Raw genomic sequence first — 25119 nt, 5'->3', positions numbered from 1 at the left:
AAAGCCTCCCCCATCTTTTTATTTGTTGCTCTCCATATGCCAACAGAAGTTCAGAAGTGAAGAAGGGATTAAAATACTGCCAGGACAGACATTGTGAAAAACAACAGCCTGATTTTCTCATCATATTTATTCTCCAAAGGTCTTGACTTGTAAGAGTCTGTCTCCCTCCTGCAAGGCAGTACAGCTGGCAGCACTGTAGAGCTGAGAGGAGCCGGAGGACGCTCCACCGCATGCGTCATCTCAACTTCTGCTTGCACAGCCCTTTGTGATACATGAACACATCTTTGCGTCTTTCATTTGGTGGAATGAAATAGTTTGATAAAGAACCAATGGAAGGCCAAGTCTGATCACCACAATTTTACTAAACAGTCCATACTGCAAACTGCTACAAGCTGTCTTGTTCAGGTTGCAGCTTTTCTGCACACACTGGTGGAAAGCCCAGCAGGCCAATACTGAAGGTATCTTCACCCCAGCCAGATGGACCTTTGTTAACACAGGATGGAGAAGCACCAGGGAGCACAGGCCAGAGAGACCTGAGTTGCTAAGCTTATGTTCACCCCAGAGCAAGAGGGTTTAATTAGTTACTGTATTAGCAAAATGGAAATAAAACTGAATACAAGGATTCTGAGATGAAAAGGTTCATACGTACTGTAGGCATGGTTTTGTTCACAAAAGCAGTTATTGTTGAGGAAGTCTTAAGGTCATTCTGCTCTGCAGCTGGTCCTTGAGAATTCATGGATTTTTTAATGATGACACAGAGTAGTTTGGTGAAAATAAATGCACTGATTTATTGATTAAAGGAGGAGTTAAACATTTACAGAAAAAGTGAAGTTGCACTGAAGAAAGAACACAGAATTTTGACAGTTTGATTGATCCTGACTGGAAATATTGTGTCCTATTATGATGAGGACAGCGTGCAGAGGAAAACTCGCTATCTCCAGATAGCGAGTTTTTTCAGAGGTAGAATCACTATCTTGTTCCTGATTTCCAGGATGGTCTGGAGAACTGGAGAACAAACAACCTTCCGTCCAAAAACTTACTCAATCCATAAAACCTGCTCTCTGCAATTCTTAGCATCTCTTTAACATAGGACTCATACATCACACAATACTTTTGGACATTATGAATGGCCCATGTACAAAATTATAGAACTTAAAGTAATTTTTAATATTATTTTACAAAAAAAGAGCTGTTTTCCTCCAGTTGGAGAACTCACTGACCGCATTTTAGACTACATTACAATCTTGTATTCAGATAAAGGAAAGAACCGTATACCAAAGCTACAGACATGAACCTTTTTTTATTACAGATACTCCCTTTATTTTAAGACAACTTCAAGGAGCCAAGTAAACAGTCAAAATTATTGTATACACGAAAATCCATTAAGGCTTTTTTCCAATCACCATTTTTTGCCCAGTTACTATAGGACTTATCTGGCAGTTTCTTGTTTTGCTCATGGATGCACATAATATTTAAGTACTACGAACTTTCACTATAACAAGTATCTAATTCCAGAATGAATCAAGAACTGTCATTAGTACACAGTTCACTTTTAATAAAACTGTTAAGTATCAAGTAGCTTGTTTCTCAAAACTACGATGAGAAGAAATGGTCCTTACCATAATGAAGTCACACATTCTCGTCTCTATTGATTCTAGAATAAGAATTCACACCAGCTATTTGCTAATTAAAAGCAAATCAATGCAATCCTCACTACTATTACCACATTTACACTGCTCGGGTTTTTTTGTTCAAACACAAATAGTGTATTTTATTGCTTCCAAAATCATGTATGACTACCAAAAAGTCATGATTGATGGATCTGATGTCTTTGGTTGGTCACTTTGAAGGTGGGTTGGTATCAAGATACTTTCAGTGATCTTCATAAAGGATTTCATCTATTTGGACATCATTTTCTGCCACAGGCACTGATTCACAAATCTGTTCCCTAAAAGCCAAGGCAATTGTGTAAGGCTTTCCCCTGGCATGTTTCATACATCTTTCAAGATAGGTATCATAATATCCTTTCCCTCTTCCCAATCTGTTGCCTTTTTTGTCAAACCCAAGGCCTGGCATGAAGATAAGGTCAAGACCTCCTGTAGAAAAATGAAATAAACATTAGTGGATGCACTGTGGATTTCCTGATGGCTTGACTATATCCACATAACTTCAGACATTTGCAAAAATGCAAGCTTTGTGTTTTGCAAAATGCTTCCCTCTCTTTGATCTGATAAAAAATACTTTGAATGCTAAACCTGTAAATTTACATTTTCATCTAATCAATTGCATACTAGATCAGCTGCAAAATAATTAGACCGTGAAAAGCTAGAAGGAAAAAAACCTACATTATAACAAATTTATTTTATCATTTTAACCCCACACTTCCAAATACTAATGATTATGACTCTAAATCCAGGCAGAGACTGAACTCAGGGAAATTAAAGGCAGGAGGAATCAGAAAATCAAATGAACTTCAACATCAGCCACAAAAACAGAAAGGAAAAAAAGAATGAAAAGAAGACGTGTAAAAGAGAGACAGAACATCTTGACACAACTGTAAGACATCATGAACCTTCACTCAACCTCCCAAAACTAAAGAGCTTTGAATACAATATATTCTGAAAGTGGTTATTTGCCCTCTTATCAAGATCAAGATTTGAAGGCTTGTCTCTTCATGATGTCACATTCCTCTTCTCCCAAAGAACTTTCTTCCTGAGCCTCCAGCAATTTTCACTGTTGCTCCAGCAGCACACACAGGCATTCTGCTTGCCTGCTCTGAATATCCCTCCTTCTGGAGGGATGTATGGGGTCCCCAAGACTCTTCTGAGATTGCACTTGATTAGAACTCAAAATCAGTTAAAAAACTGAAACAAGCTGCGTAAGCTGCCAATCACCTGGACAAAACAGACCCAACTGGCTGCTGAAACCCTGACAAAAGACCCCACCAACCAGATCCTGATAAAAAGGCAAGATCAGCTAAGCCCTTTTTTTCTTGCTTTGTTCATAGTCTGCAAATGGATTTGGATCGGCATCATGCCAGGTAGCCAACTACAATTTACACTTGGCTGCCCACTTGTTTCAGGAGTTGATTCACATCACTGCCAGGTGGGCAAAAGAAACTGGCTGCCATGCTGAGCGACCACCAGGCATGGAGGCAGCCAGTGTGCAGATTTCCATTACTTATGCAAGGCTTGTTTGTTTAGTGTGAGAAGTCTTGCAAGGACACCCTCTAAGCAAATAAGTTTGGCTGGCCTGGAACGGACTGCTGAACGCAGGAACATCCCACTTACTAGTTTCACAATGCAAAGAAAGTTTCATTAGTTGGTGCTGTAGCAGACAGACGCTTAAGGAGAGAAGCGCAGGAATGGTAGTGGAAAGCCAGCACAGACTAAAACACAGCTGACCTGAGTCTGGAAAGAGACAAATACTGTGTCTCATTCCACTGCTTCTTCCTTGTTACAGGAACGGTACTTAGCCTTGAGCAGCTTTTCTATAACTAGCTTCTGCTCCTTCACCAGGGCTAGGATGCATCAGGTGTTTTTCTGCTTTTCCTATGTCCAAAGCTACTCTCTCCTGTCATTTTGGATTGAGCTGCTCTCACTACATCTAGCTGAGGAATAATGCCCAACGTTCAAGGAGATGTGTGGGAGCATGTACTGGAAAAGCCAGAGCTAAGCAGAGTTTTTCAGTTTCCAGGGGATCCCATTGGAGATCACGTATCAACTCCAAACTCAGCCTGGAAAAGCATGTTAAAAGTTCACATAAGACCAACTCATTTGCACTCACTTCCCAGGTTCCTGGAGATTTCCTTCCATTGTTCATCATTCAGAGAAAAGTCACTGATGTGAACACTCATCCATTATGACCTGATGACTTAATTAAAACACTGATATAAAATATGCAAGGCAACACAGTGTGAAATGCTTAGAGAAGATCAGTCTTGCAAATCCGGCATCATACAGTTAAGAAGCAAGGCTTTTTTAAAGAGGTCAGAGGAGTAAGAGGAGGGAATTAGCCAAAGGGCAGACCACAGAATATTACTGGTTGAAATGAAAAGGAGTCTGAGTGTTTTACCACACTGCAGTCAACTTTTGACTCATAGGACACACAAATGGCAAATGGCAAACAAAGAGGAAAAGAGGCATGAGGGCAGAAGTACGGTCTCACCTGAAAAGAGATGCCATTTTTATGGTATCACCATGTACATCATGGTAGACATAGCATGTCACATCTCCTCAGCTTGCAAAAATTCATATTTGCCAACTGTCAGGCCTATGAACTAGGACCTAGAAAACAGCTGATCATCTTCCCTTTAACACGGTCAGTAATAGATTCAGCAGGTCAAATCCTCCCCAAGTTACTCCTGGGCTTACTAGTTATCCTCTCCATAATTTGCTTTACATCAGCTTTGCATAGGTATTCAGGTGGCCCAGAAACCAGTATGTACCAAACACTAATGATGCACAGAAAGAAATACACTCTGCCTTACACACTTCTTTTTAACTGTTTTCACTCCATGTGACTCTCATGTCAAAAAGCAGGAAACATTTGCAGACACTACTGCTGGCAGGTAAGATTGCACACAAGGGGCAAATCTGCAGAGTAAAAAGGTGCCATTTCTCCTTACATTTGTATTACAGACAGGAAGACAACAAGTCAGGGGAAGGACTAAGGAAAGAGGGAATTGGCAGGAACAGTGCAGGGAAGAAATATATTTTCTATGTAGTTTAACTGATAGCACCAGGCACACTCGAGTGAACTTAGATGTATTAAAGCACTGTGTTTTCTTCTGGGTTCTCTGGAGAAACAGACTGTTTTAATGAGTCAGCTCCTCTATAATCACGGATTTTTTTATGCCAAATAACTCAAACAAGCTTGTGCAAGTTTCAATATGAAAAATTATGCTGGAAATACTGTAATAGTTACCCTTGTATTTTCCTTCTGCTGGAGCACTGCAATACTGCCTTTGCTCTGACTCACAACACGCTGTCTGAGATCTATGCAACTCACACTGCACAAGATTTAAGTAAAATGCCAAGCAAGACTTTTGGTAGAAAAATGACACAGAGCCCGAAGGCAGTTCAAACAGCATTAGCCCCAAATCCTGCCCCGGGATCTAGAATGAATGGCAGAGAGCTGCATGGAGAAAACGCTTCCCCGCCACATAACTTGGGGAGCAACAAAACCTCTTGTGGTGCCTGCGGCAGCACGGGGGAAGAATTGTCACAGGATGAGAGGTGACACACAGATGAGACCAAGATTGCAGACACAGATGAGACCAAGATTGCAGACACATAAGATTACTATCGGCAATGAGAGTACATCAACAGGATGGCAGGTGAGGGTAAGAACATCTTACCCCTCTTGGCACAGGGCCCTCATGCTCCCAGGCCCTTCCAGCCCTGCAGGACCACCGGTTGCCACTCAGGACACCCTGCAGGCTTGCTCTGTTCTCACATCCTACTCCCCTTGCTCCCACAGACCGCTGTGTGAAATGGCATCCTTGTCCCTGAGAAGACAGAGCAGGTATTTGGGCATCAAATCAGTTTTTAGTGCCTCATAAAACACGCTAAGAGAGATCTCACATTCACTACCTACTTCTATCCCTCTCCTTGTAATGTCCACTGTCCCCTACATGTCCATAGTCATTAACTGGTGGTTCTCGGATCCCCGAGGGTCCTATGACTACATGCCAAGAGCCCAGGAAAGCACACTCACAGTCAGGAGGGTTTTGCTATAGGTAATTCGTGCTTCTCCTGGAATACTCGCTTGTGGTCTGCAAATTGCTAAAGGCTGAAAACACTGTGTCAAGCAACAATGTATTGCTCCAGCTTCTATGTAGAGAATATCAGTGCTTCTTATACACTTAATTAAGCTACTGGGTATCCCAGTAAGGTTAGCAATTATGATGACAGTCACCTAATACTTGCTGTATCTATGACATGAGCTCTTGTGGCCACAGCTCCTTCAACTGTGTAGCACCGTGCGTGAAGTAATATACCCTGACTTATCTATCAATGTGGGCATACAGCCATGCTGACACGGCCACACAGGTTTCATTTATACTGCTAAATACAGCAGAGCCAGAAAACAAATTGATTTACAGGATCACAGGTGGTCAATACTGTTGAATTGTCAGCACACTGTCTGGCACTGCCAGTCCAAGTGACACCCACGACTGCTCCAGGGGACAGGATTCCCATGGGCAGTAAAGACAGAAGAGTACAGGTTTGGCTCCTTCCACTTTGTGCACTCCTCCTACACCAACAAAAATGCTTTTGCTTCTCCAGACACAGGTTTTCCTGCCACATGCCAGAATATTCAATACAAATCCTCAGACTGATGCTACAAAAATACTGCTGTGATGGTCTGCCATAAGGCCTCATATTATTAAAGACACTATGAACTGGGGAAAAGAGAAAAAAACCCCAGCATTGCCTTGGGGCCACAGAGGCATTGTGTGACACCAAAAAAGAAGAGACAGTCCAAGTTCTGTGTAGTGTGGACAGGACTAGTCTGTGCCACTTAGCCCTGTGTTATTTAGCAGTGTAGATACAGTCATAGCTTCAGAACCTGCCATGTGGGTGTACAGGCACACTCTGTTTGCACTGAGTCGCAAACATCTATGTAGACGTACCTTATGTCACAGAGAAGTGAAATGACTTGCCCAAGGACTCAGGAAACGTGTGGCAAAACTACGAGCAAAAGGCAGGTGTGCAAGCTGCATGTCCCCTGACTTAACCAGCAGACCAAAACATCAGCATCCCCTCTCTGGTGTTTTAAATAGGAATACATGGTTTCGCTTCCTCTAGGCAGCTGCGGTGAATCTCCCCAGTTCGGCAGTACATTTCTCTTTACCCTTCATGATGATATCAGGTTTGATTTGTTCCCCAGGGAAGGATTTTCTCCTTGCACCTCATTACCTCTCTTCTCCTAATCTGATGTTCCTATCTGAAATGCTAGCCAGCATTTTCAGAAGTGTTCTTGACAATGGTTAATTACAGAAGAGTCCATCAAACTGCACAGATACAGGTCATGTAAAGACTGCCGGGGACTTGTCCTTCCCTCAGTAGGAACAGCCAGCATGGCCCCTCTCCTCGCAGGTTTGACGGGGCTCCGCCAGCCCACTGCCACCAGCTGTGTGGGGTCACTCATCTCCTCCTCCTTCCATGAAACAGTCCTCATGGAAGATGAAACTGAAATATTTTGTCATCCCACCTTCTCATCCCTCGCCGCCACTTGCTTTGTGGACACAGTGAAGGCCCTGGGACCCACCAAAGTGGGAGCTAGGACTCTTTTGATCCTCGCCTCCAAAGCACTTACAAGAGGATGAGGCAAAGGCTGACCTGCAGCAACTCCTGTGTCCCTGTAAAGAATGGCAACGTGCTCATAAAAATCATGCTCCCAGCACAGATGCCTTCTGAGCTCAAGCCTCCAAGAGGTCGACAGCAATCAGCTCTGTATGCCACTGCTGCTGCTCCTCACAGCAGCAGCTGTGCAGTTTGAGCTTCTCCCTGAAGCACAGAAGTTTTTGCATCATTTACTCCATCACCATAAGGATGGCTTGATCTTCCCAGGCTGGTACCTTGGGCAGGAAAAAGCTTTTCAGCAGGCACAGCTTGCACTGTGGTGGTAGTCAGGGACTCCCCTTCTTTGCTCAGATGTAAATGTTTACATAAGGTGCAGGACCAGAAGAACCAGGACAAGAACAACTTTCTGTTTAAAGGAAAGGCATGTTTATGGTGTTATGCACGCCCATAAACAATGTCAAATCAATCTATGCACAACCTCTGCGGAGCTGACAAATATTTGAAAGCTGTTCACTTACAAGGAATGAAATCTTACTTTGGTCCTTTTCTGATCTAGCAAGGACCACAATGGAGAAAAAAACCAAACCCTTTTGCAGGAAAACCTTACTTTTCAGAATGAAAAGAGTGCAGTAACCATCTGCTGCTTCTCTAGCTGCTACCCCAGCAGAGAGGAAAAAATTAACTCAATCACTTGATCCTAACATTTTAAGTATCAGTCTTGGTGACATGCAAGGAATGAGCCAATGAGTTGGAATAACTCAGAAAGTTCTAATTAATGACAGAGTCGTTACTGTAACTTTAACTACTGTCAGCATCAACATAGTTAGGTCTCTTGGGTAGGTACTAGCTTCTCAACATATACTCTATAGGGCACAGATCATCATCTTGTTCTGTATTTAGACAGCACCTAACACTGTGGTCTGGGTTAATCACCAGACCTCAGAGAAAACAACTCCACAAAAGCAAATATTTCAATTATGCTGCAACAAAACAAATCCCTTCCCCTTTATGACCAGTGCAAAGCCTTCTCCCTAGAATGCCTGGGGTGTCCCTCACACCACTACTGAGGTTATTAACAGCTTAGTATTTCCTTCCAGATAAAAGTTTTCTGCCCTTTGGAAAAAACCTGCTCTTGGTTTCAAGCTCTGCATCTCTGCTTTTATAAACTCGCCTTGGTATAAGGTCAAAAAGGGAAATGCTAGATCTGTTCACAGCAGGCCTAATCCAGACCCTACCAAGGTGTATGGTTCCTGGAAGGGCTGTGATTGCTTCCAGAGGAAACCAATTCCTTATCCTAAGTAAGCCCTGGAAAAGCCAGATACTGTTATATCCCCAGTCAAATGAGCAAGGAGACAAAAACATTACTCTTTGCTGCAATCAATAAGCATTTGAAAAACAGTCATTCAACCAAAAATAGTGATGCTGACTTTTTCCAGTAACAAAGGGGATCTCAGATATAAGCAGTTACATTGCTTAACTTTACTCCAGCCAGTCTGCTAAAATGCAAATGCAATCCCTTCAGCAGAAAGGAAACTCTTATCCGATAGTTCCTATTTGCTCACATGATACAGCCTTTGGAAATCAGTATCAGAAGCTCAGCATGAATTCTCATCTCCTTGGAAACCCAAGGTACAACACAAAGAATCAGATCCTCAGTTACTGTAAATCAGCATTGCCCCACTGACTCCCCCTCTGCACTAATATTGGGAACTACATGAAAAATATTCCGAGTTACTGACATGAGTTTGAGAAAAATCCATTCTTTTCTCTTGTAGATATTTGCTATTGGTTGTTCATAAACAGCCCTCCTCTAGTGCTCACTCTGTAGTCTCCTTATGACCCCAAACAGTTACCTAACAGGACTAAAAGTTGTGTTTCATATTAGATTGAAAAACCAGCTCATTTTAAACCACAGTGAATAGCTTTTCCTCCAGGTGTTTCCCCTGTGTGAACACCTTTAATTGTGCAGTACCACATCACTTCAGCAGGACTTACTGTTTTCTAACTATTCATAGACATATGTTGCTTTAGAAGGAGAGCCAGAGAGATGCTCACTTTTTACCCAGCGTGCACTAGACAGGCACAGGAATCAAAAATTGAAGTATCACATCCAAATCCCACAGGCTCCATCCATGGTCTCCTGCTATGGGGCACACCATGAGGCCCTCAAGGCTCATGCTCACCTCATCCAGGGAGAAATGCTTTTAACACCAGGGGCAATCATTTGCTTTACTTTCATTCCTATTTATGTATGGGAATTGCAGGCACCAGGAAGGTTTTGTGTCCTTTTGTCTTCTAAAAACTTTTTACCCACATCTACGTACACCCATAACCCACCAATCTACCTTTTACATACATATAGATGCCAAGCAGACTATCTCCTCTGCAATCCATGCGCCCCAGGTAATTGGTCCACTGGCATGACCGAGACAGCTTCTGTTATTACTTCAATAAAATATTTTGCAGAAAATAGAACCATCAGCAGAATCTACAAACAAGCACTGAGCAACTCAGCGTTTATCTGTCTACTCATCCATGTCAGTGCTTTGTGTCAGCATGAAACACTGGTCTCTACAGTTCACACTTGCCCTTCTGAACTACAGCATAATAAAATATTTATACTTCTCCCTAAGAAGCTACATGATAGCTATCAGTTGTACAGGTTTAAAACAAACGAGTGGCTGCCACTCTCCCGTTATTAAACCTGCAAAACACACTAATAAAGCTATTTGATCAGCTCCTGTGCTACTAAGCTGCGACCAAGCAAACACCCTCTATTTTGAATTCATTTAAAACAAAATCTTACAAATTTAGTGCCAATGCATTTGAAAGGTTAAGTGTACTGCACAGCATCAACTGTAGTACGTCAGCCCTGCACGAACAAACCTATCCTGCTCCACAAATAAATATCCTTTCGTGTGTCATCAGGGAAGCTACTGTATAAGGAAGGCTAAGACTGGTGTTCAAATCTAGCTGGTTTCACAGTGTGGCAAGACTTTGCGAGGTTATAACCATCACACTCATTTCCCCTGAGGTTTAACTTACAGTCAGCTGAGGTCCGGTGTCTCATTTTCAGAATTTGCCAAATGCCTACCTAAAAGAAAATTTGAACAAGTAGTTTTCTATTTCACTATTATTCATCAAGTCTGTGTAAGCCCTGTAAATAAACCGTAATCACTCAATGCCACCTACAAAAATGTCTGGGTTTGCAAATTCAGAGTAAAGGAAATAATTGCTTAGAAATGCTTTAGTTATCAGTCTGTGAAAAATGACTTATCTGCTCCTGATATTCAGATATGTGAGCAGAGTTAGAACAGTTTGATTGGGAAAACAAGGGTGCTGAAAAATGTTTGGTTCAAAGGCTTGCACCTGGGTTCTCCTGTGATTTTAAACCACCAAAATACTTTGAAACAAGATGTACCGAGGAGCAATTCCAAAGAGAGGACAAACGGCATTAGAGCCACTTTACAGCACATCAACACGTCTTGTTAAATCAGCAAATGCTGACTGCAAATCTGCTCCTTTAGAGAAACTCACAAGGCATTGGTGCTTGAACTGTTTGTCGGGATTGTCATAACACTGCTGCAGCCTAAGATACAAGAATCTTTGTGTATCTTTATGTGTTTTTACATGAAATTCTTTTAAGATCTTATCAGCTACACTTCCCATAGTGTTTATCTGAGCACTTATTTAAATACTTCAACTCGATACATGTGCATGTGGACTACTTTATTTCTTCACTCTTGGTCCTCTTTTGCATGCTGCTGTCTGGGTATTTTAAAATCAAAATATGACAGAAGTGAATCATTTGGGGATTTTTTCAATACATCATGCATCACTATCAATATTTCCAATGCCCTTTGACTCACTCACCATACAGCCTATTGTAAAATATGCAGAACCACTTGTGAAATATGAACAGTTAAGGCATCAAATTCTTCATCAGCGCATAAACCCGACTGCTGTAAGGAGTTACACCACTTGATAGGAACATTAGGCATGCTTACAGGCAGGGTTTACTGAACATGCAGTCAGCTGTTTTGGAGGTGATGGCACCTTCACTGTTAGTGTCAGACCTGTTAACATCACAACAGCTGAGAAATCCTGCTTCGTCCATCACAAGATTTTCTTCTATCTTTTTAAGCTTGCACAGCTTAAAAATCCCAACTGTCCCCGAAATCCTCCACCTCCCTCACTCCAACCCCTGATTTTTTGGGCAACATTAGGCTGGAGAACATGTTCTCCAGTGTGAGTGAGTACAATGCCTGGATGAGATTTTAATTATAGGGAAAACAGCCTAAATGACACCAACGCTCCATAGTAAATATATGGAATACTGACACCTGCCGGCAATGGACTTCATGTCACTCCTGGAGAGGAACTTGCCCTCCATCTACACCCCAAAAGCTGATTCCCATCTCACATCCCCAACAGCCAGCACAAGCAGGAAATGAGTCCAGTTATGATGCCAAGCATGAAGACCAGGAGCTATCCTTACACCGTGAAACAACAGCATCAGTCTCCTGCTCACTGAAAGTCAGTGGCTCTTGGCCAGGTCCAAGGAATTTCCCACTGTACAGGGGAAATGACAGTGTATTTTCAATCTCAACAAAGACAGTGGGGATTAACTGTGCCAGGAAGACAAATCTTTTGTAGCTGAAAAAGTGCTGACCTAATTTAATAGCCCACTAAACTGGCAGAAAACCAATCCTAGGAAAAAGAAAGAAAAAAAAGTAGCAATCTTCTGCCAGATTCATGAGCTGAATCTGCTCAGCAGTGAATACTGGAGATGGCACCAGGGCTGGGAGGACGAGGGGAGCACAGAGCTGGAAGCAAGAAAAAGGCAGCAGGACTGCCCCTTCTGGCACCAGCCGGGTGCTAACAGGGCTCAGCTCTCTCACCAAACCGCATGTTCAATCCACATCACCCTACACAGGTGGGCAGCAGGAAAAAGCTTCCTCTCCTGTTCTCCGTATTGTCCAGATTACATGCACAAAGGCACTGAGATGAGCTTGGTGCTGGCTCTTCCTTTCCAAATATGAAAATAAAGGAAGACAAACATATCTGTTCGGATTAATTACCGCAGCCAAAGATACTCGCATGTTTGCATTTCCCCTATATGAGTTTGTTGTACAGACTCATGCCACACTCCAGAAATGAACCTAACCTCTTACTTGCTTTTCAGAGACTCCTGTCTCCAGGAAACAGTATGAAGAAAATGACAATGCTACTCTTCACACTCACTGTAGCAAAATTAGCCTTCTTTGAAACAAAACACTTGACAGTCACTTGCAGTGAATTTAAAGCCCTTGCCTATGTTGCTTTCAGTTCTCTTTAAACTTTAATTGATTATAGCAGAAGTAATCTTTTTAGTTGTTTTGCTGAGTGCAAAGAGAATGTTTTCTGCAAGAAGGCAAACATGGATGTGACACTTCAGATGATTACAAGGAAAAGCACTCTTTTAAAGCCTTAATGAACTTTATGAAAGCAAAAAGCTGTAGTGTTCCAGAGCTCTCAGCCCTCCAGGTTCACTGCAGGACAGCCTGGCACAGGCGGTATTAAAATTAAACCATACAGTGTTGACGGTTTAGTCTGCACCAAGGAAATTCAGGACATAAGGACACCAAAGGGCATTACAAAGCGATGCCACATAAACACATCAACTTCTGCATTACAGAGCATTTTTTCAAAGCCTTTCAAAGAAAGAGACTCTTTGTAATCATGCCGCACCTGTTTCTGAACAGAAGCACCGGGAGAAGCTCAGCTAAAAGTGTCTGCGTTCACCTAGCAAATCGGGCGCTGATTGTTATTAAGCTGTTTCAGAGAGCTGTGGAAGCTGGTGCAGACATCAAGGAGAAGGGCAGACACCAGCTGCAGGAAAGAGCAATCCCAGCGCCAGGGATGAAGTCCCACATCTTCCAACTGAAGGCTAGGATGCAGAAAAACCCTGAGGGTAACAGTTGCTACCACAGTTGGGTCCAACACCTGAAATATTTTATTTCCAAGCAGGCATTTTCCTAGCTCTACCTGTTACAGAACATGTTAGACAGAATAATGTAAAAATTATTTTACGGATCTTTAATACTGGAACAAGCATTTTTGTAATGATGCATCATTGTGGGATACCTCTGTGGGAACCAGTGAAAAAGATGTGCCCAGTTACCTGATTTGAAAAGCAGTGTTATGGTGTATACAGAAAGAATTAATGTCTACAGTGCCACTGCATACATTTCACAGTATGTCTTTGCCTGGACATAAAATTTTCTCTCAGGTATCTTTTCTCCAAAATAACATCAGAGGGATTGCAAAGGTTGAAAGAGCAACGGCTGGAACTCTTACAGATCTAGAAAAGCTTCTATATGAGAGTAAGTAAATGGACAAAGTTTGATAGAAAAAAATACAATAGATATAATTCAGGTTTAACTAAACAATTAATAATAAAAAGAAAGTAAATCAAACATCCTTATTTACTTATCATAGAAGAATGAGGTAGCACTTGAACTGAAAGCAGCAAATTTAAAATGAATACAAGGAACATAATATTTCACACATCACAGGAACATAATATGATATTAACATAATAAGGAACATAATATTTCACATTACAACTAACTAACCAGTACAACTCACAGCTGTCAGAAGGCAGCGGAGCCAAGGGCTTAATACAAATATAATTAGATGCTTAGAGGAACACTCCAAATGCCCACAGGTAAAGAGAAACCAGAACCTGTTTGTAAGGGGATAAGCCGGGGACTGCAGCTGCAGAGGTAGGAAGAAATTTCAGTTATTGCTACACCGCTACAAGTTGTGAGATTTCCTGACTCTTATAAAAACACATGATGCTGGATTGCACGTCCAGTGCTCCTGTACTGTGTGAGAGGAAGCATCCTCTCTCTACAAGACAACTCATCACCAGAATGTTAATGCCTCACTTGCACTGAATTTGTTCTCCTTATGCATATCAAAATACTATGGCTCATTGTCTCCAAGCAGAAGTTCATTCCAAACTTTAAATCATTTCATTAAAAAATAAATTACATTAAGAGCTAAGCCTTGATTTTCAATTTTGTTTCATACCATGCTCTCAGGTTTTCTTTTTTAGGACCAGTGTAAAAAGATTTTAAATTATAATCTATCCCTTGACATATTTTGTACTGTAAGTTTTAATCAAGTCTCCCAGAGGAAAAGAAAATCTAATAGTACCCTCAATCACTTTACAATCTTGTTTGGGGTATTCTGGGTTTTTTTTTTTTCCTAAGCAGTAATATTTAATATCCCTGCTTTTCACATACCCATATTTCATTTATTCCAGATACATTCCAATCTGCATATATCTCATTTAAATATTCACAGTTACCCCCGAGCATTATTTACTACACATCTTTTTTCAGAATGATTAGCATCATTTTGTATGGTCCCATTATGCCTTCATGTACAGCTATACAACATCTAATGGAGCTGAAGTAGCATATTAGACCTTCCCTGTGCTTCAAGGCACAGCATTTTCTCCTCACACTGTTTTTTATTTCTAAACTCTAACACGCCTCATATTTCAAAACCCTCCCATTTCTGGCACACCTTTTTTGGGGGGGGAGGGGGGCAACCCATTATCTTTTTATTTACATCCCATTTTATTTTGCAGCTGTAAGTTAAACCTATTCCTCTTAAGACTGTATTGCCACAACTTCAGTCACACTTCTGAAGAACTGTGCTAAAATTTGGAATAACTAAGAATACTGATGGCATCACAAGGCCATCAGTCCTGGCAGCAAATGCAGCCTCTTTGAATGTATGAATAAACAACAGAAGTTTAAAGACAGGTGAAAAAGCTTCTGCAGACTACAATGTTTCTGCAGGGCAAATCCCAATGGCAAAGTTTAAAATATGGCTAATGGTCACTCAAGAATAATTTCAAACCACCTGAGGTTGCTTGGATCTGTAGCCTAGAGGTAGCCAGCACTTTCCTTGCAAGAGGGTCACCCTTCCTGGCAATAAATAGCTCTTATAAACCAAATACGATCCACACAGATAAACTGTCCCTGGCTGTTTCTGCTACCAGCATGTTGTAATTTATGCTACAGCAAGTCTCAAAGTGTTCTGGAATTTGTAAGGGCAGAAAGATGTAACTACCCTAACCTTAAAAGCCAACATTCAAAAGGTTATGTGAAAATGAAGCTGCAAGAAGTTGCTGCTAGACATATTTCCTCACTTTGTTTGAAATCTGGATCTTTCCTTATTATTAATAATAAATATACCGTTATTTAAAGCATGGATTATCTAGTAATATTTCACTAAGTATCTTGAAGGTACAACACAAATACTGTGATCGGTAGGCCACCAAAGTTTCCAGTACTGAAAATGCCAGAAGTCTCCAAGCTAAATTGCAAATTACAAGTCTCGTTCTTAATACATTCATTTCTGGGAGCAAAAATACATTATGCTTTAGTAGAGTAGTAGCAGATTATTCAGCATTCCCCATTACATACAAGATGCTATATTTTCAAGTGCTGACATTTTTCAGCTTGGGTATTTATGCCAGACTGAGGCGGGGGGTTATACTTCTTTTATTTCAGGCAAAATGGTTCACTTGTTTCTAAGAACAAAGCTAGCAAAAAACAGCAATGGGGAAAGCTCTGTTGCTCTATGCTTTGAGGCAAGAACTTGAAATCTTGCTCATAGTACCCTCTGCGTCAACGATGTTGCTTCAGCCCCGTTCAAATCCATTTGAGCTGGGCTTACACAATGTTGTAAACGTTTGAAAACCTGTCATTTGCACAGGCTTAGGAAAGATGTGTCAGAGTGAGCACTGGGCCTCTCCACACCATTGCTGGAGTCACAACGGCATGGGTGGCCCCACAACTCTCTCTACGAGTCAGTGACAGTTTACAGGGGATGTTCCCTCCATTGTGGCTACTCATTCCCACCCCACACATGTTGCACTGATAAGGCCACCAGGTAATCTGGATCCACTCATCTAGGTTAAAAAAATCCCAACCAAAACATGGTAGAAGAAAGGAGGAAAATACCCTTCATCCAGAGTAGCAAGCTGATCCAGCTTACCACAGAGAGGCAGGAACACGCTGAAAACATGAGGAGGGAAAACCCCTTAAGCCAGTATTGCTGCAAAGACGGAACACAGAGCTGCAGGCTCAGCTCCTCCTGCCAGCCCTGCTCCCAACTGCGAGGACTCCAAAGGACTTTCATTTCAGTGGCTGCTCCTAGCCCCGCTGACTGGGGCAAGACTGGGAACTGAAACATGGAAGGAAATGAGGACTGAAGTTTCACTAAGATTTTTTTTTGGCATGCCACCCGCTTACACAACCCCTCATCACCAGGTTCCTACTAGCCCTTCAGTAGCATCAGTCCAAACCTGTGTGGTGGCCCTGTCTGAGAGAAGAGCCTTTTATTGGTGCTGGGTTATTTCTAACGAAGAGTGGTTCCCAGTATAGCTCCCAACATGGCTGCAGGGGCATCTGTCCTGGTGCAGGAGAGGAGGGGTGGGGACCAAGGGGAGGAGAGAGGGCAGAGGCTTATTTACAGGCACAGCCCAAAAGAAACAATCACAAAACTATGACTTTGTACTGTTTAGTACAAAAAGTACTATGTAACAGAGAGGGAGTTCTAAGCCAATGAAAAATAGAAAGAAGCCAGCACAGTGGGGAAGGAAATGAGTAAATTGGGACAGTGAATCTTGTATGTCTGGGAGCGGACAAGTGAAAGAAGACAAAGCACATGATCTCCTCCCTTTTGGCAAGGGCAAGCTATTTATGTTGGCCCAGCTGCCCCTGAAATGACAAGCTAGGACTGAGAGCAGGAGGAAACAGGAATATGGAGAGAAAGGCCAGAGAAGGACACTTGGAGAGGGAGATTCAGTTAGGCTGGGCAAAGAGCAGAAGGATGGAAAGGGGCATTATGGTGGCAGAGAAATTAAAGCTTGGAAAAGGGGGTCTAGCCCAAGGACGAGACAAGTCTGGGAAATTATCATTTTGGAGGGAACAGAGAAGAAACTGTAATGTTTGGAAAAACAAGCAAAAGAGTTTGCGTTCACTGGGGCAGCTCCTCTGCACAACTCAGGCTGGAACCAGGATCCCAAGCCTCTGCTGCTTCTCCATCTGTAAATACTAGTGAATATCTTTAAGTCATTGAATGTTGTAGTGGTGAAGATCCCCTACAGAAATGACGACCTCAGTCTCTATACCAAGGTTTGAATAATGCATGGTAAAAAAGGCCTGCAGCTCTAACTTGAACAGAGAGAAAGCAAATGACTGAGCGCATACTTGTTAGCAGCATTCATTAACAGGAAGCAGTGTTCATCTTCTGCATCTTTCAAAAAGCCCAGATCATTCCATCTGGGTTCATCTTTGAATGAGCCCAGATCCAATGGGCAAGGACTATGTAATAATGTACTTAAAGACCGGGGCAGAATTTACACAGATAAAGAGGCTGAATTAAGTTTGGACACATAATCCCATTTTCTTGCATTTCTTGGGAGAGCACCTCACAATCCATTAGAGTAAGCAGATTCAGAGCCATAATTTCTAGTAACTCTTCATTTTTCAGCCCAAGAAAAATACCTAGGCCAAAACCCCTCTCCCCACCACCCAGGTGAATGTTTTAAAAGTTGTTTATAATTTATTGTACACCTTCAACTACTAGTCAGTAGTTCAGTTTAGTTGTGAACATTTAAGCATAATATTTGCTTAGGTCCAAGACTTCGGGTTGAGATTCTTCAGTGCAAAGTTGGCCACGTGCCTCCCTTCAAAGAAGCCACCTCCAAGAATTTTACCATATGGAGATACTCAACCTAGTCTTTTTTTCCTTTTTTTTTTTTTTTTGAGTCCCAGTAAGAATCTCTTTTTCAGAGGTATAACTTAGCTTTTCACCCATAGTTCTAAGAGCAGGTTTAAGTAATAATAAATAACATTACAAATGAGGAAACCCATGTCCAGCCCGCTGAATCACACCGCCTCCCTAAACCACATTGAAATTAGAGCTGCTGGGGAAATGTCCTTTAAATTTCTGTAGGAGTTGTGATAAAAAGCAAACAGGGAACATGGTTTTATCTGATTTACTCCTTCCAAAGTTGTGCAAGCTATCTACACTCCTGTAAACAATTACTGCAACCCGTCTGAACTCTCACCAGAAGTATTACCTGGGGCAAAACCCAATACCAGTGCACATTTATACTTCTGAAGGGCAAGGATACAAATGGGAATTGGTACCTAAGACAAGGTTACCACTGGCTTGCTCCAGAAGTTGTCTAAATCCTTCAGCAGGTATAGCTGGAAATGAACCACATCATGCACCTACATACACCCCTACTCCAAACAAAATATCTGAACTTCTTCCACCTTTGTTCTTTCTGTCACTGTGCCCATTTAGCCCAAAGAAAGCAACTTTTCATATGACAATTACTGTCACCCATACATAGTAGAGAAGATGACAGACCTACTACCAAACTGCAGTGATCTTTTTTTATGCCAATAAGGTGCAATGTAGTGTACTGCCAAGATGAAAATGGGTAAACCCTGATCCAACAGAAAAAGGACTGTCTCCAAAAGGAGGGGTTCATGTCTATTCAGCACTGCCTGTGAGTGCTGCCAAAGACTGGGAAACTCTGCAAAAATTATACCTGGTCTTATATTTGAGCTATCCTTCACAATAACCGTGCCTGAAGTTTTAAGGACAGTGTGAATTTAAGCTTTTTGTCATGCAAAATGAATACACTCAGAAATGACATGACTTATTTATATACCTGCAGGGTATTTCTTGGAAATTACATAGCAACTTATGCCAGCAATGGGAACATTACTAATGTAACACCATGTTATCTCCTTATAACAATGTAAATGCCTCAGATCACCACAGTATTTGATAACATCACAGAGATAAATGTTTCATCCATGCATAATTCCAACAATGGAGGATGGATGTAGTAGTAAGGCAATTTGCATTCCTACAAATGTACCAAAGTTCAAAAAATATAATAACTGACACAAAAAATACAGCAAAAGGAATTTAAAGACACATTGAGATGCAGTGTGTGTTTCTGTAGGGACAAACTGGAGGGGAGGGGAGGGGGGATCTAATTATGCAATAGTGAATAAAACTTAAACTTATTCTCTAATCTACAAAAGCTGTCCAAGGATAAAGGACCAAGGTCTGACTTCCAATCCAAACCGAATTATTCCTTAGTTACTGAGTATAAACCGACTAAAATCGAGCTTCAGGGAGAACGAGTCTGACATGGACATATACCAGTTGTTACAACTGCTCTCTTGGCATCTCTCTGTAGACTGCAGTAGCTCATTTAGCATTGCTCTCTCCCTATAACCATGCCCTGGTGCAGAGAACAGAACAGCAGCTCCAGAAATAGCCAGGTACCAAACCTTGCTACTGCCTTGCCCCATCTTCACTGCCTGGCACCTGGGTCGTCACCAGCAGGTATACCTCAGTGCACTCTACACCAGGTAGTCCTTGCTCCCATCGCACCTAAAATTGTTGTGTGTCTACTCTGTGATGTCTGCAACAGACCCGTTACATTCAATTAACAGCACCTTATCAGTAGGACAAAAGCTTGTCCAGAGTGCCTGAACGAAGCTCAGTCAACAAAACCCTGGACATTTTAAGGGTTACCTTCAAAAGCCCCAAAATCCCATCAATATACACAAAATTTTGACCAAAATTAGGAAAACAAGTAACAGTGCTAAATATTAAATGTGAAGAAGATGATTGTATGAAGCAGTGAAATCCCTTGCTAGCTAAAATGTGCACACAGAAAGGGTTCTGAATTAGGAAAGAGGTAGAGATCGAAAATAAAAGAGAAACAAACACAGTGAAGTGTTCTGGGAGAGTACGTTGGCATCTCAAAGCAAATACAAACCCAAGTTCAACCAACCAGGGTCATATAAATGTTATGTTCCTTTATCAAGCATTAAAAAGCTGGTAAGTCTGTGAGGTGTGGAAGCTGTCTGCATGGTGAATTTCCACCCAGAGAAAATTTTCCCAGACTGAGGTTTCAAGCGTGAGTTCAAGATGAGTTTTCCATTAATAACATTAAACATTTCTGCAGATGTTACAGAAAGACATGTGTTTACAAAAAGAATGCAAATAATGAATGTAGACAAAGAAAAAGTAAGTTTGTTTACGAGTTTGTAGAAGTTGGGAATTTTAGGTTAAGAAAGAGAGAGGTTGTTTGGGGATCAAAACACACATGCCACTAGCTAGATCTAAACAAACTTTTAACTTTTCAGCCTTATGAAGAATCCAGTGACTGAGACAGCATTATAAGATAACAATAAAAATGTGGGAGAATAGTGATGGAAAAGACTTTGCAATATTCATCCAGGCCTACAAGAAAGTCCTTTTATTTTCAGCCTGAGGTCTCAGTCCAGAGAGCTGTTCTGCATGGGCAGGCTCCATATCAGCACTGTGATTCACCACGTAATACAATTTGCGGGATCAAAGATTTCAGAAAATTCTCATGTCAGCCTACAGGCATCACCTGGAAAGTTCCCTACCTTTCGGACAGTGCAAACTAAAGTTTTCAGAGTGCATCCTAAAACTGTGAATCCCCATGTCTTTCAATGGCAGCTGAAGCCACTCCCGGCAAGGCCCTGCCTCCTTCACAAGCCCCTACATTATGCTTGCTGAGACTGCACTGATGATGTCCATGAATTGGACCAAGAAGCTGATTTATATGGAGGGTTGAGTTTCCTTCAGCTGGATCAACTGTGCAGTCTTGTTCCTGCCCTGCTGGCATATCACAGGGGTGGCACAGGGTGGAGAAAAACAGGCAAGAGAAAGGAGTGTCTGCTTACATTGACTTAAGCACCTCAACAACATATAAAACCGAAGCGTAACATTTCTTTTCACTCTTGCTATCAGGTTATTTCCTACTGGCCTCCAGGCTACTCCTGCTCATCAACCCCACAATGTAGGAAGAAAATACTCACCACCAGCAAGAGCCTCCTCTCTTGCACTGTCATCATCACTAGGCTGAAGAATATTCCAGGATGTCAAAGTAAGTGAAGAAATGTCTTCAGCTGATGATAACTTCAGCATGTCCATGTGATTGCTGTGAGGCTTGTAACGTGGGATGAAACACTCTTTGCCTTGCTTAAAAATGTCCTTAATGATTTCTTCTGTCTGGATTTCATCTGGCATGCTCAGGAAGATTGCAATTCTTTTGGATTCTTGGTACTTGGGATGGCTAATCACCTACATGGGAAATTGATGCAATCAGTTTATGAAAAGTTTATTAAAAGATCAACTTCAATTAAACACACAGCTGGAGCAAAACATCCATTGAAAAAGGTAGAGATACAAACTACCATGCATCATAGAGAGAATAAACTGACTTTTGTTTCCTACTCCAACATTTACACCATCAGCGAAATCAAAATAGGCAAATTTTTGCACCTAGTAAACAAAACATTGTAACAGGTTTGGGCCAGCAAAAAACAATTCTGGAGACAATCTCCTGATCCTTTAAACGTTTGTGCTATATAGTGCAGGCATCCTCAAATGCCCAACATCCCTGGAGAAACACGAGGTTTTTGCACTCCTTTTCTTTCACCCTTTTTACATGCTGCATCTCTCATCCAGGCCTAGGTAGAATGAGAAGCGCATCAGTGATAATAACTCAAAAGAAAATTAGCATCAGATAACTGCAGAGCACAAAGTCTTCCAAGACGAGGTCCCTCTCTTTTTTTAACCTGAAACGCCTTCCCTACAGCAAGTTCAGATATATGACTTCAAACATTACCTGCTTCTAATAGGTGATCTTATTACTGCACATTTTTCAGAGCTTGAAGGAAAGATGGCCTTCCCATTTTTTGATTTTCATGAGGTTTGCTGTGCTGGGCTTATAAAAGACTGAATATAGGAAGGAAAATAAAAAATGCTTATATGGTGAAAAAGTGTTAGCAGATTCATGCCTCACTATGTCTCTGCCCCATTCCAGATTGAATTCCACATTAAAATTTGAGAGAAGGTTTTTAAAAATTTGTCTTCTCTTTCTCTAGTACCTTACATATTTTGTTACTTACATCTGGACAAAACAAATACAAATGTGTCCCTTCTCATTTAAATGTGATTTATTCTTATTCTACGCACTTGCAAAAATCTGTCAAAAATATCAGACAATTGAGAAACTCTGCTTATCTGCAGAACAGAGAGCACCAAATCCTCTGCTCTGTGTTTGCATAACTGCAGGGTAACTTGCTCTTCTGAGCTTTAGCCTTTGCCCTGTCCCGGTTCTGAGAGATAAATGCCCCTATCTAAGTTGAGATATGGTTCTCACTCCTTTTTTTTCTTTCTTTCCAGCACAGCAGTTAAAAGCCCAGGTGAAATATTCACAAGATGGATATATTTTTGTAAGGGAAAGAAAAAAAAACAAAACAAAACCACTCCAGACCAAATTAGGTAATGTGTTGCTTGGCCATAGAAATGACTTAACAATTCAAAACCATATTTTACTTCCTTTTGTAATTTGCTCAACCTCACACATGGATTTTTCCAACTAAGTGATTAGGCTCTTAAACAACAGGATTTCCACGGTAGCTTTTGTTTGAAAGAACGGACTATTTAGTCAAATTGCAGACTCCAGACAATGCCTGTGATTCATGTTGCTGATGGCCTCCAGAGCTGAATCTTATCACGGGTTTGGAGAAGAGAGAAACCGAGACACAAAACTCTCCTCTTTCAAAGCGGTGCTGTGTGCTGTGGGCACCACACAGGTCTGATCTGCTCCAACGTGCCCAGTAACACATCGATTATGCCGTACAGAAAAAAATGAGGTTGAAGATGTAAAAACCACATGCTAGCAGGAAGACACAATTTCGGATGTTTTCAGAACTGTGAAGATAAAGCTGCTATATGACTCGGAGCAGTTTCTGAGAAGAGTGAAAAAATTTCCACACTTAAAAAATATTATCTGCCCTTTTTTCACCAGCTTATGGCTATTTTTGCAGAATCAGAGCATGCAAACAGCATGACTTTAATCATGAACATAAACATTAAAAAAGACTAATCATCCATAAGCTAATTAAATACTGATGCCTCGGTCAGCCTGTGAAGCTATTTCACTTTGAATTTAAATATCATTTTGAGATGAGACTTTACAACTAAAGATATTGTTCAGGTGTTATAAAATAACCTACTCACTTTCATGAGCTGCAAGCACTGATATATGTTATAAAGCTACATTTTCGGCCTTATATTGTTCCAAATATTTTCTCAGCATTTTCAAAAATTTCCTGTCTGCTGTATTGCCCTCCTGTAAGGAAGCTGTTTTCTGCCACTTGCGCAATGCCACTCTGTCTCAAGTGAGCTCATAATTTTCCATTTGTGTCAGATTATTAAAATGGCAAGATAACATCAATTTATATGTCCTATTTCCTGATGCCTTCTTTTAAGCAAAACAAAAGCTACATCTTTTAGTGTGCTCTCACTAGCAGAAATGAGTGCTCTGTTGCTGAGTTTATCAGCAGCAGCTAGACAAAGGCTGAGGGCTCCTAAAAATTCGGTACTACATGGGCTAGGTGCTTATACAGTTGGCAGAGGACTCTGCCTGTTACAAGAGGATGCATGCCGGCATTTTCTGAAAATTGAAAGATTCAAGTCTAGGATGTGTGGTTACTAAAATGCATTATCATGATAGTAGGGCATTACATACATTTTTTTTTAAAAAAGCACTCCCAATGGAAAAAAGGTTACATGAGTTCCAGTTAAACTTCCTGTGACCTAAAGTTTGTGTTCTGCCACGTCCCACTCATGAAGTGGCTATACATTAGTATTAAGTGAAGTCCATGAAATGATTTGAGATCCTCTGCCAGGCAAATAACAATATAAATGTACATCATCTAGAAGCACCCGCTGGTGCTGCAAAAAAAATGAGGACTGTGCTCTATTACATGCAGTGACTGCAAAATAAAATTTTATTGTGTTTATTAAAATGATAAAATACATCTATATAGAAACTTTGTAATCCAAACGCAAACAGGACATTTCAAAAGTACATGCCGGTATCATGCTGTGCTAGGATACCAGTTAGGTAAACCCTGCTTGGTGTCTTTTAAGGTAGAAAAATTACGTTAGAAATAAAACCGCATGGAAGAAATACCACTGAAAGATACAGAAGGGAAACGACAGCCAGTTAAACAAGAGGCCAAATCGAGACAGTCGCTGCATTTTTATATGCATTGCTAGGAGCTGGCCATAAAGCTAGCCCGATGTGAAACATCGTGAGGTGAACACCCACCACGAACCCAGGAGAAACCCCGCTGCTTTGGGGTTCACAGAATCGCTCGGGTTGGAAAAGACCTTTAAGACCACCGAGTCCGTGACAGGCTTCGCCTCCAGTTCCACAAGCACCCCACGCCTCAGCCTGCTGACGGCTGGCCCCGCTCCTCGCACTCGCGGCACACGCCGGAGCCACCAGCCCCGCTCCCCGACACCAACCGGGAGTGACGAGGCGGGAAGGCCGGGGCCGAGGCGGAGCTCACCCCCCGCCCCCGCCGCTCGGCGCACAGGGCCGGGAAGGCCGGGGGAGCGGCCGAGGAGCCGGCGAGTCCCCTGAGTCACGGCTTCGCTCCCTGGCGGGGCCTGGAAAGTCCCCGCCGGGCTTCCCCGCGCAGCACCGGGGCCGGGGTCGGCCCCTCGGCCCCCCCCCCCCCGCCCCCAGGCCGCTTTTCCTGGAAGCCGCCGTGCGGCGGCAGGGCCGCGGCCCGCACCCACCTTGCGACTCAGCAGGCGGGACTGGCGCTGCTTCTCCGCCGCGCCCAGCGCCCGCAGCCGCTGCCGCAGC

The 25119-nt window shown here is 42.0% G+C and overlaps 1 protein-coding gene across 2 annotated transcripts; it reads right to left on the bottom strand.

Moving 5' to 3' along the window:
• Positions 1-869: 869 nt before the first annotated feature.
• On the bottom strand, positions 870-24758 carry MTHFS (5,10-methenyltetrahydrofolate synthetase (5-formyltetrahydrofolate cyclo-ligase)). Of its 2 annotated transcripts, XM_010571955.1 has the most exons (4): positions 24574-24660; positions 22078-22187; positions 21266-21530; positions 870-2096 (listed from the first exon to the last, which is right to left on the bottom strand). In XM_010571955.1, exons 3-4 carry the CDS (start codon positions 21474-21476, stop codon positions 1873-1875), a joined length of 435 nt encoding a protein of 144 aa, XP_010570257.1. In that variant the 5' UTR covers positions 21477-21530; positions 22078-22187; positions 24574-24660; the 3' UTR covers positions 870-1872. The 2 variants fall into 2 exon arrangements, with proteins under 2 accessions (XP_010570257.1, XP_010570258.1); XM_010571956.1 differs by lacking the exon at positions 22078-22187 and having other exon boundaries at positions 24636-24758.
• Positions 24759-25119: the final 361 nt, after the last annotated feature.

Source organism: Haliaeetus leucocephalus, unplaced genomic scaffold (genome assembly GCF_000737465.1).
Source record: "Haliaeetus leucocephalus isolate CR32 unplaced genomic scaffold, Haliaeetus_leucocephalus-4.0 Scaffold339, whole genome shotgun sequence".
Classification (NCBI taxonomy): Eukaryota; Metazoa; Chordata; class Aves; order Accipitriformes; family Accipitridae; genus Haliaeetus; species Haliaeetus leucocephalus.
Note: the sequence above shows the minus strand (reverse complement) of the source record. Positions and strands in the feature narration are given on the sequence as shown.